This window comes from Puccinia triticina, chromosome 9A (assembly GCF_026914185.1).
Source record: "Puccinia triticina chromosome 9A, complete sequence".
Lineage (NCBI taxonomy): Eukaryota > Fungi > Basidiomycota > Pucciniomycetes > Pucciniales > Pucciniaceae > Puccinia > Puccinia triticina.
Window position 1 is genome coordinate 3,611,017 of NC_070566.1, and position 12,825 is coordinate 3,623,841.

Here is a 12,825-nt window from a genome sequence, read left to right on the forward strand (position 1 = left end):
GATATGGCCATCAAGTTTCATAATTTCATTCTTCATTCCTGGTTGTCTATTCTTTACTGGAATCCTGACACATCTTGAGAAATGAAGACCCCATTGTGAAACAATATAAATCACCAAAAATTGGTGGATAATGCTCCAATTTAGTTTACACATATTCTTAGTAGACAAGTGCTATTCTGAAACTTGGCTAAATATTCAGAATATATTGGGATGGAACTGGTGACTTCCTGACTTATTTGAATTTTCTGGTGGAGGAACTGAGAAAATTGGGGGTGGGGGGCAAGGGAAGTTTAAATTATACTGATTGCTGACTATTTTGAAATCATCACAAGCATTTGATTCCTCATTGAATCAGTAATCTTTTGCATCTGGGGCAATCATTTCCGTCAAAACATGTGAGAATATCATGCAGGTTCACTGACCTACAGTTTTTGGCACAGTCCAATCTGTAAACCACGTCAAAAATCTGTATAGGTCAGTCACTGCACATACACCTTTCAAAACATGAGATGGATTTGAGTCAAGAGGGGACAAGGGAAGGTGAAAGGTTGAAATAATGCAAACATTAAATATTGGGAGTTGAAAAATTGACTCTCATAAATTAATTTATTGACTCCCAAAACGTGTTTATGTTGCGGGGACTGTCTCACAACGTCCACCCCGGGTCCGCGGGACCAAATTTTGACCCGCGCAAACTTTGGGAGTCAGAAAATTAATTCCGCTATCCAGAATGGGAGTCGGAATTTTAATTTCACAAAAAATGCCAAAAAATAAAGAAAAATTTATACCTCCTCACTGGGGCACCCAAAGCCTCCCAAAATTTTACAGCAGTCAGAAAGTCCTCATAAGAACACATGGTGAGCTGAGCGGCAGTAGAACACCCCAGGAAATGGGTGTGCTACTGTGGGTCTAATTTTGGGGATTTCCTGGGACAAACAGCTTCCCTCCCCCAGCCCTTTAAGTATCCGACCAAGCTCACACACCCTGGGCCCTGACATCCTTCAAACCAAAACTTGACAACTTGGTTGTCAGGGCCCTGCACCTGGGTAGACAAGATGCTGGCCTGTACACACTCATCCGAGTGTTTACAGGTCAGCCTGAGAGCTTGACATGTGAACCTGTGAGTAGTTACATAAGCTGATTGTGTCCTGTAGGTCTCCATCTTGTCTTGATGCTGATCTGTAGTGGTTATCGGGGGGACCCACACCTCTTCATGACCGGTACAGACCGGCATCAAGCAGATTCATTCGTCCTCTCCGATGACTGGTCTATGCCGGTCATCGAGGGCAGTCACAGCTCTGAATGACCGGTCGGTGCGGTCTTGTAGGGAGGTAACAACTCTTGATGCCGGAACAGCCCGGCATCGAGGAGATTCATACCTCTCGATGGCCGATCTGTACCGGTCATCGAGGGAACTCCGCAGTACATTACACCTTGATGGCCGGTCCAACCGGTCATCGAGGTCTCACTCCCCGATGACCGGTCGGACCGGCCATCGAGAGGTCTCATAGCTGTCGATGGCGGGTCTTTACCTGTCATCGAGGGGACTCCGCAGTACGGTACACCTTGATGACCGGTCGGTGCCGGCCATCAAGGGGTCTCTCACCTCCCGATGACCGGTCAGACCGGCCATCAAGGGGTCTCACCCCTCTCAATGGCCAGTCAGTACCGGTCATTGAGGGGTCTCACACCTCTCGATGACCGGTCGGACCGGCTATCAAGGGGTCTCATTGCTCTCGATGACCGGTCGGACCGGCCATCGAGGAGTCTCACACCTCTCGGTGACTGGTCGGACCGGCCATCAAGGGGTCTCTCACCTCCCGATGACCAGTCGGACCGGCCATCGAGGTCTCCCCTCTTGATGGCCGGTAAGTACCGGTCATCGAGGGGTCTCATCGCTCTCGATGACCGGTCGGACCGGCCATCGAGGGGTCTCTCACCTCCCGATGACCGGTCGGACCGGCCATCAAGGGGTCTCACACCTCTCAATGGCGGGTCAGTAGCGGTCATCGAGGGGTCTCATCGCTCTCAATGACCGGTCGGACCGGCCATTGAGGGGTCTCATAGCTCTTGATGGCCGGTTGGTACCGATCATCGAGGGGACTTCGCAGTACAGTACACCTCGATGACCGGTCGGTGCCGGCCATCAAGGGGTCTCTCACCTCCCAATGATAACAAGTAGTAGAAAATCACTATGCTGACCACTGAAGTAGTGGAAAAAAGTGGTAAAAACTGCTGAAGTAGCAATTTTTGGTTGCTAAACGTACCAAGAGCTTAAGTTGTGGAAATAACACTGCACTGAATGCTGAAAAGCCACAATTTCCACTGATCTCTGCTTTTCAGCGCACCACAGGTGCTCTCTGCTCTCTGGACGCCATTAACAGCAAAGGGGACTTGGTGGCCAATAGCGCTGCGGCATAGTACGCTATTAGGGCTATTCTCAGTGTAAGGTAACTTAAAGCGCTGCAAAAAGAAACTTCAGAGGCCAAAAGCGTAGCAGCGTGGTGCGCTGTCCACACAATTTCAGCAAAAAGCCGCTAAAAGTGGTAGAAAGTGTGTCCTAATGTTGTCTGCTTTTGCAGCACTGTTTTTTAGTAAAAGCAGGAGAGGTCAAAATACAAGTAGCAATTTTTCCATTTCTCTGGCGCGGTTCGCCGCTACTGCTATCACTCATAGGCACCAGGAATAGTAGGGCCCCGCTACGCTGAGCTATTTGGCTCCTTTTTGTAGAGTAGCATAGCCTTTGAAGTTTGTGTTGTTGATCAAGGCCACATGCTTCAAAGCTATTGGTAAGTTACTAAGTATCTTATGTAAATAAAACAACTACATGGTACTTGATTTTGCACAGATATTGGAGTTACCCCTCTCACATGATTTTTTATGTGTTAAATCAATCTGACTGAGAGCAATGCTGAAACTATACACGTATTGGTATTTATTGATATTGGATTGTTGTTGTTTCCAATACATTTATCTGTATTGGATCTGCAAACCAATACAATCCAGATGCATTGAGATATGTGGATTGGGTACCCAATCCAATCCAATATTCAATAAATTGCTTGGGTGGGCCATTGGATTTTTTCCGAATGGCCCAGAAAAGAAAGAGAAAAAAATCAATACAATACCATCATATTGTATCTGTTTGTCAATACAATCCGTAATATCAAATTCTTGTGTATCAAAAGAACAATATGATCCATGGTATTGCCGATACCTGTCTTGGATTGGATTGGTTTCAGCGTTGCTGAGAGTGTAAAATTGAAATTCCAGGATCTAGCCAGATTTGACACAATTGTGAGCTAAAGAATGTGACTGCCCTGTCAAGGGGGGAGAATCTGGATTTGGGGTTTCCAGCGGCGAAGCTGCTTTGGCCTCTAGTTCAATATAAATTGGGATCTATGATTTTCAATTCAACCTCACTGGAATTCTAATATATGCACTGGTCCAAATTGCAGTCTAGAGAATGTGGCTGCAGACACGGGTACGCTTGCACCCAGGTGCCGCACAAAAGCCGCACCCGTACCCGCACCCGTACCCGTACCCGTACACGGCACTCACGGGCGGGTGTGGTGGGTACACCGGTGGTGTACCACGGTACTTTGGCCTTGTCACCCAAACATAATCCCTTCCAGCCAACAAAGGGCTATAGCCTTGTTGACTGGAGGGGATCCCTTCTGAGCAACAAGGTTATACAGCCTTGTCTCCCAGAAGGGATTCCTTTGGGACAACAAGGCTATATAGCCTCTTCTCCTGGAAGGGATTCCTTTGGGACGACTAGGCTATACAGCTTTGTCTCCCGGAAGCAATTCCTTTGGGACGACAAGTTTATACAGCCTTGTCTCCTGAAATGCTTCCTTTGGGACGAAGAGGCTATACAGCCTTGTCTGGGATCCCTCTGGGTCTGGAAGGGGTGTAGAATGTGAGCCCCGACCCAATCCCCGCTCCATCTGGGGGAACTGGGGCGGTACCTGGATGGGTACCCGGGTGTTGCACCTGTTTAGCCCAAAAAACAGGCAGCCATACCGGGACACGGCACTCAAGGGTGGGTGCGGCGGGTACCCGCCTACAGGTAGACGGTACAGGCCGCGGGTGTGCAGCCACATTCTCTATTGCAGTCTCATGCAGCACTTCTCTGGATATACTTTGGGATTGTACCTCATGGGATCCGGCAGAAGAATTCAGGTTGTCCCATCCGCAATTTGTGACATTATCCCAGGGCCTACTAGGCCTTCAAATACAATTCAAGTTGATTAGCACTGGAGTTGTGAATTGGGCAAGGTAAAAATCTGTTTTTTTTTTCACCATATTTAGTTATAAATAAGATCAGCTTTAGTTGAACATCACATCAATGTGCATTTAACATTGAGTTACACATGCTCCAACAGTTGACATCAGTCTGGGTTACTCAGGAAACATACGGTCTGGCACTCTTTCTCCCCTGGTGAGTAGCAGTTTTTCAATGGAAAGTGAGTACAAGCGTCTCTCAGGGGTGATGGTACAACCTCTCATGGGTTATAGAAAAGCTGCAAGGGCTATAATGATGTGACTGGTTGATTCATTGAGAATGCTTAGTATTACTATGTGTTACTAATAGTCACATGTCAGGAAGCAAGGAAGACAGCAAATGCTGGATTAATCAGCAGAATCACAATGGGAGGAGAGAAAGAATGACTAAAAAATGAAAGGGGGCATAAAGTAAAAGAGAATCATCAGTTCATGTGCGTATTTTGAACACATGATAGTAAAAATTGGAAGGGAAGGAATCATTCAGATTTCTGCAAGAAAAGGTACAGTTCTTGATAAATGTTTTGTTTTCAATGATAGATTTCAGAAACTACATCATCAAGTTTCCTTTTTCCTGGAACATTGGAAAACTTTTCAAAATCTTGAAAACAAACTGCACCATCCTTCATGAGTTTGAGCATGACCATTGAAAAAGTCTCTTCATCCAAGAAAATCCCATTCCATTGATCTGGAAAGCTTTCTCTGAACCAAACTCCATTCAAACCAGCTGAGATTTCTGGAAGAATTTTATAAGCATGATCTGTACTTAGGAACTTTATTATTCCAATTCGAACTTGTCCGAATTTTGAACTGTTGAGTGGTGGTTGGACTTCATGATTAACCTCTCCAAAAATAGGAAGAGCTTCCTTTGATCCTAAGAATTGACCTTCAAGCCAGTCAAGATATAAACTTTATGAGTCTTCAAGCAAATTGCCTGATTTTTCATACACATATTTCATTAAAAGACTATGAAGATGGAGTGAATATGTCAAAAGGCTTGTGAGTTTACTGTTAAATGAAGGAGTTATGATTGGTTGATATAACTTGTTTGTGACTTTGACTAATTCTGAAATTTTTGATTTGACTAAGGAAGCTGTAATGTTCTTGAACCTTCTTGTGGTTTCAACTCCACAATTTGGAGATTTTGATGTTTGGTATAAGGATTCAATTGCATCAAATGTTTCAATAGCCTTCTTTCCAAATGATCTGATTCCATTGTAATATTTCTTTGGTATAATACAAGGAGGTACCTCTCTCAGATAAACTGAGTAGAAATTTTTTGATTGATCTTGATTCAATGAAATCATCCCATTCTTCCTTTTTTTCTTGAAAACTATGTGATCATTTAACAAATTCCCCAAAAGAATATAATCCTTTTTTCCATCTGAGCCTTTGAGCAAGTCTGTGGCTTGATGATTGTGTTTGTGAATTAGTTTTAGGAATATGGGGAGAGATTTGTTGAAAAATATTTCATTTGGCATGGAGATTTCAGATAGAAAGTTTATTAAATCAATCTGAAGTTCTTGAAATGCACTCTCGTCCATTTAATATCTGTCTTTATTGATCACTCCCAAAACAGGGAGGCTGCCTTGAGGTTCAAAAATTTCAATTGAGAGCAGATTAATCAGGTGAATATTAGCATCAAAGTATGTTTCTGAAGCTGAGGCCCCTCTGAGAATTGCTGTGTTGATGAAAACTAGCAACTTGACTAAATTCTTTGCAGAAGCAAAAAATGTTCTCCTGGTGATCAATTGATCTCTTGATTCATCAATGAGTTTCACAAACTGGCCAGACTGAACTGCTGAAAGTGCTCCAAATCTTGTTCTCTTCATCTCTGCACTATAATTTCCAAAATGATCTGACAGTGAGAGATTGTCATAACTATTTGAAATGACTTCAAAATAACTGGGGAAATTGGGGTCGTTGAGACATTGAGGTGTTAACTTGTGGGTAATTGCGCTTGATAATTTCTGAATATATTCCTGTTCATCTGCGCTTATGTGAAGATTGTCTTGTTGTCTCCTATCAATCTCCCTATGGAACTGATTTTCCTCCAAGAATTTTTCATTCATGCATTCTGGGGAAGATGTGGCTACTTCAAGGTATTTCTCTGGTGGCTCAGGAGGCAAACCTGTTTCATAGATGGCTCCTGATACTTTATCTTGGAATAACAAAGAATGAAATAAATCAGAATCAACATAACAGATTGGATATCATCATCTATGTTTTGACTTTCTGCTCACCAAAATCATGAAATCTATCCTCCAGAATGTTTCCATCTGATTTGTGATTTTTCACCTGTTCCAAAATTGAACCAAATTCTCCTTCTGAATACTTCAAAATTGAACTGGATATTTCATCTGATTCTTTGTGAGATGATATACCTGCTTGCAGGTATTCATTTTGTGGCTGATTGGGGCGTAAATCTATTTCAGAAAGTACACCTGAGACAACCAAACCAAGAAAATGATCAATTCTGATTCTAGAGTGAGACCATCAATTGGGAATTACAGCTTGATCTTTCTAGTGTCTACTTACTCCTGGTTTGAACGTTTTGGTCTGGACTCCCAGGTGTTTCTGTTGTACCATGGGAAGTTATTGGATAAAGTTGATCCCAAATTGCATCTTCACTTGAACTTGGAGAAAAAAAATCTGGATCAAAGTAATTACTTGATTCTAAAAATACAGAACATCTCAACCCCCGGTTTAGGTTGACTTGTTAACTTCAAAGAACAAAGAAAGTTGGCCTGACCTGCCACATGATTTATGATATCACCTCCAAACTCATTCAAGTATTTCAAGGTTGGTGAAAGTGGAGCAAGATCTAAAGCCAAGAAAAAGAACCATGGTTTGTCCTCTGGAAGTCAGTTATCTGCTTGTTTCATAGGGGTATAATGACAAAATTGGTGTGTGCGATCTCTATAGATATCTTTCCAAGAAAGGAGAAAAGGAGGGAAAGGCTTGCCAATACTTCTAAATTGCTGCACGGTTCCCAATGGAAAGTTGTAATGATTCTGATCATTCCAGTTTTGCCATGTTGAAAAATTTGGGCCCAAGAGACTCCCATCTGGATGTGGGTCCACAGGAATCCCATGTAAGGCATGGCAATTTTCTTTCAAGATTCCAGTTGAAATTTCTTGCTGCCCACTAGATCCCAGCAGAGTGTTTCTGTGGCCCAAGAAGTTATCTGTTGGCATGGATGTGATATGGGGTTCAAACTGGCTGTAATGGACTGGACTGTAATGGACTGGACTGTAATGGACTGGATTATGATGCAGATTCTCAGGATTTGTGCCTTCCCATGAGGGCAAGTTTCTAGAGCCAAACAGTTCCTCATCAGTTTTGGTTTGGATTTCATGGAGCATACTAGTGTAATGATCATCTAGATCTGATCTTCCAATCTCCATTCCATGTATTCCATTGTTTACTCCATGTATTCTATTGTTTACTGGGATACTTTTGCAGCTTGAGAAGTAGAGAGCTAATTGGAAGATGAATTTGAAGATATTTTTCCTGTTGGTTTGACACTTCTTTGGGGTATCTTCTACCATGTGGGCTGTTCACAAACTTATAGTTCTGTTGTCTTCCAGTTTAGGATATTTACTGAATGTTGCAGCTGAAGATCTTGCACTTTTGGGGTCCAGTAAAGTTGAAGGTTGTTGATTGCATGTACACCAGTAACAATTATGGACATCCTCACTGGAACACATTTTTTTTTTTTTTTGGTAAGAGGTTACATAACAATAAATTCATAAGGAAGTTTGGAGTATGTACAACACACAGATTACAGAGGTTTCTGAGTAGAGGGTACGTGTACAGTGAGGGATTGCAAATATAGCTTGAAACTTTGGTGTGCCTTGGTGCTGTGTTGTAACCCCTCATGTCAGCCTCATAGTTGTGTCTGGGCACAATCTCTCAGTGAAATAGCCCCTTCCTTACATGGAAAGACAGCTTGACTAAAATGTAGTTTTCTATTGACTCATAAGTTGACTCCCAAATCAACAATGAAATACCCAATGATATCAACAGCTGAAGTCTTGAGATAGCACGGGAACTGTGCTACCTGGTGGGAAAACTTCCCTTCAAGACTTGTGAGGATGGTTCACATCTGAGGTTTGAGGGATTCTGCTGATGGCTTTTGCTTTGCTGATGACACTATGTAAGATTTAGTGCAACACCTCAGCACTGTAGATGGGACTGGTTCTGCCGGTGACTTGCTGACCTGCATAAAATCACAGATAGATGTGGCATACACCTCTTTTTTACATCAGTTTGCTGATGGGGCATCAGGAGAGTTTCTGAAAGCTCAGACGTCAAGTTGTACCGTCCTCAGTATTATCACTCCAAGAAGCGTTGGTTGTCTTGAAGTTCTTTTTAGCGAGACTGGTGCTGGCACAAACAACTGCTGAGGGCCGGAGTGCAACCTGCCCTCTGAATGGCAGGCACTTCTTGTATAGCGGCCATCAAGCGGACTGTTTGTGTACTCCTGTGGATTGTGCCGGCCATCTACTTCCCCCCTCCGTTTCCACAGTCACAGTATACGATGGCCAGCAGATTTTTTTTAAAATCAAAATGAGTGTCTTGATTGCCAAGCATATTCCAGGTGAAGCTTGTTGCGCCGCACGAGAATGCTCAACGGAGCGCCGACGCTTCCTCGTGCGAAGACGCCCGCAGAATGTCGTGGAAGTGGTGTACATTAGGTTTCGGGTCCCACAAGTCAGCCGGTGGGCTCGAACTCGCTCGGAGGGTATATAAACCGCCCTTGTCCAGCACCTCTCCTCTTTTCCTCATGACCAAAGTGAGTACCAACTCCCCGCCCCACTCCTTCCACTACTGTCCAACTGACTCACCTCTGTTCGCCGTGCTCAGCTCTTCAGGATCTATTTACAGTAGATACCCGATCGTTTGTCTCACTAGCTCAATCGAGCCACAGTGTTTATAAGTGACGATGATTCGAAGTCTTCTGTTTCCTTGAGCGAGAACTGTCTGTCGAGCAATCGGCAGACTCGATGACCTTGGGCCATCTTCCACCACCCCGTCTTCACTGACAGGGCTCGTCGTGCTCGTCTTGACCTTCCGGGGTCTTGGCTGGCTGTGGTTGTGGCCAGAAATAGAGACTCTTCTGAACTTACACCTTCTGATCAATTTATCTGTTGTAAATATAAATGTGCTTGAAAACAATCTTGCAAACAGCGTCTCCGTACTTTTGAATTTGAGCCTCGTGGTCGTTCTGGTCGACTGTTGACACAATCTGACTTGCAGCCCAAAAGACCCACCAGCTTGCGCGCACCTCCCACCTGAGCAAAGTCTTGCTGAGCTGGCCCACGTTCGTGATGAAGAAGCCCGCCGAGCAGCAGCTCAGCCACCAGCGATCAGTCTCCTCCATCAACAACCATCACACCACCACCTCCACCCTCAGAACACTGCTCACCAACTCGCCCAGCAAGACACACTCAACCACCACCACCACCATCACCCTCGCCTCCCCCAAGCCCACAACGACTGCCCACACCCCACGGGCAGACGACCAGAAACGCGCACCCGCACCAGCCCAGCCCAGGAAATACCACATCCTCACCAACGCCGGCAAGCCCGTCTGGTCGACCGAGAAGGAGGACGAAAACCGCCCGGATGGCGACCTCACCAGCCAGATGGGCCTCATCCAGGCCGTCATCTCCATCTTCGAGCTCGACGACAACGACCAGCTCAGGTGAGCCCATCATCATCCGATCACACAACAAAAACACTACATAGCTTACCAGAACACCGCCTCCCCCAGATACATCGATGCCGGCCAATCTAAAATCGCCGTCATGTCGAGACCGCCCTTGTACTTCTTGGCCGTCTCCAACTGGGGCGAGCCGGAGTCAACCGTAAGCATCCCAGAGCACATCTCACAGTTGGCTATCCACTCAAAGCCGTCCCCGCCGCAGCTCCGGATCCATCTGGAATACCTGAACCTGCTCGTCCAATCGATCCTCTCGACCACCCAGCTCAAGAAGATCTTCGCCCAGCGCCCGAACTACGACCTGAGGGGCGCCCTGAGCGGGACCGAGGCGATCTTCGCGGGGCTCGTCGACCGGCTCCAATGGGACCTCTCGATCATGATGGCCAGCTTGGTCGTCTACAGATGTCCCCCCCTGCTGCGCGCCCGGATCAGCAAGCTCATCACCCCCTCCCTCACCCACCCCAGCCCGGACCATCCCGACTCGTTGGCGAGTACACTGCTGTACTCCATCGTCATCACCCAGGCCCAAGTCGTCAGCGTAGTCAGACCCAAAAACCACAGCGTCCATCCCTCAGGTCACAGCTCTCTCTCTCTCTCTGCCCTCCTTTCTACACATATAAACTGACTTGGTGTGGTGCGAACAGACTTGCAGATAATCCTGACAACGATCCTGTCCTCCAAGTCGATCAAGAGCTCCGAGTCCTGGATCCCCATCTGTCTGCCAGGCTACAACCCCACGGGATTCCTGCATGCCTACGTGAACTTCGAGCCGGGCATCGATGTCGGCCTGGTGCTGATCTCGAAGGACCGGGCGGGCTTCTACGAGGCCCAACGGTGGTCGGAGGCGATCTTCAAGGACCCGGTGTGGGCCGAGTTCGACCGCTTGCACGCCCCGCTTCCCGCCTCCTCCTCCTCGCCCTCTGTCTCGCCGTCCCCGTCCTCCTCATCCACCGCTACCTCCTCCTCCAAAACCCCCCGCCCCGATCCCCCCCTCACCAACAGCCCCTGCGGCCATTACTTGCTCGAAGAGCTCGGGATCCCCGGGCTCAGACACTTCGTCTACAAGGACAAGAAGGCCGTCCAGCTCAGCGCCCCCGCCTGGGAACACGACTATCTCCTCCCGGCCAACCGCCAGCGGCTCATGGCCAACTACCAGCTCGCCTTCGACCTCATCCACCCCAAGCAGCCCAAGCTGATCAAGAAAATCCACCCCGAGCCCGGCGGACAGCCTCCCCCCGTGGACACCGACCTCGACTCGGCTGCCTTCTCGTCCGCCGCCTCTCTCCCCCCGCCCCTCAAGTTCACCCTGTTCAAGACCCCGTTCGAATCGGTCATTGGCTGGGTACATCCACCTGCGCATATCCAGCTCCTCCCACTCACTGACCGCTTCGTCTTTTCCTTTCTGATAGATCACTGAGGCGAGTGAGATCTATGTGACGGTGTCGCCGCTGATCTCGAAGTCGGCGTCGATCGTCATCGTCCATTCGGTCATCAGCTGGGTCAAGGCCCACCACAGCTCGCTCTTTCTGACGACCACTAACCAGTTCTAGGGCCTGCCCCCCCCTGCTCTCCTCTGCCCCGACCGTCTTGTTTTTTTGTGTGTTTGGTTGAACGGGCTGGGGTTGTAGATAAAGCGCCACTTGATGGACTGTTGCGTAGAGTGCAGATGCCCAGCGTGCGGCCGGGCCCCCCGTCCAGAGAGACACGCGCTCCTCTGAAACACCTCCATTGCGCGACTGTCGTTGAAAAGATGTCGGGGCCCAAAATGCTCACTTCTGGCTGGGGTGATTCGTCGGGCGCCGTTTTGGGCTGGCTGTTTTTCAGTCCTGGGATGCCGCTGCTCCTCGGGCAGCCTGCCAGACAAGCCTTAACACTTTCCGTGAGAGATCTGTAAGCGCAAAGGCCCGTTTTGGGCCGGGCGGGCTGCTGTTCCTGCACGCTCTGCTCAGACAACACGATAGACTCGATCACCAAGAACGGAAAAAGGGCGCTCCTCTGTGAAAACCCCTGTAGTATTCTGTAGAACGCGTAAGAAAAGAATATCAGCCAAATGAGAATCTCGAGATATGGCCTCATGATCCTCTGCCCCCATGACAAGAGTAAAGATACTCCTCCTCCAAACGTGAAGGGGTAATAGCAAGCAAAGATATAAGAGAAGGAGCTGCCTCTCCTCTCCCTCCTTGCCCCAAGAACCCACACTTGTCCACACTCTGCCTCCACTGACTCTGTCTTGCGCGTGTGGAGCACTCCCTCCTCATTCACGTCCCTCCAATCAACGCTGAAACAAATACGATACATGGAGTGTATCTGGTCAACATTTTTCATTGAAGATGGAGACCTACATGTCCTGTTTTTTGTTCTCAGCCATCATATACATAATAATGGCTTGAAACAAAAAAATAGGACATGTAGGTCTGCATCTTCAATGAAAAACGTTGACCAGATACACTCCATGTATTGTATTTCTTGCTCCAATCCCTCCTGGATGTGCTTCTCCGCCATGCACACAGAGGCGCTTGCCGCCGCCCCTGCCCCTAGCACAGACCCTGGGCCAGCGCGGCTACCAGGCCTATGTATTGCTGTGCGGCCAACACCTATTATCTTGCCCTGCCGCTACCTGCACAGGACCCTGGAGAAAGCCGCTATGCTGCGTCGGAGCGCGGTTTGGCGGGAGTTGGCCACTCTTGAACAGGAGCGGGTGGCCGCACAAGCACATTCTGCGGTTGAAGCGGAGCAGGTACTGCGGGTGCTGCTTCTGCGGGCAAGCAGCCTGGATTCGGCCCGGCTGCCCCCCGTACTCTGTGCCCCTG

The 12,825-nt window shown here is 47.6% G+C and overlaps 1 protein-coding gene across 1 annotated transcript; it reads left to right on the plus strand.

Moving 5' to 3' along the window:
* Positions 1-9,620: 9,620 nt before the first annotated feature.
* PtA15_9A365 (uncharacterized protein) lies at positions 9,621-11,432 on the plus strand (the record flags this gene model as incomplete). The annotated part of the gene is made up of 3 exons (XM_053172565.1): positions 9,621-9,997; positions 10,067-10,590; positions 10,660-11,432. The coding sequence occupies 3 exons, from the start codon at positions 9,621-9,623 to the stop codon at positions 11,430-11,432; spliced, it is 1,674 nt and encodes a 557-aa protein (XP_053023793.1).
* Positions 11,433-12,825: the final 1,393 nt, after the last annotated feature.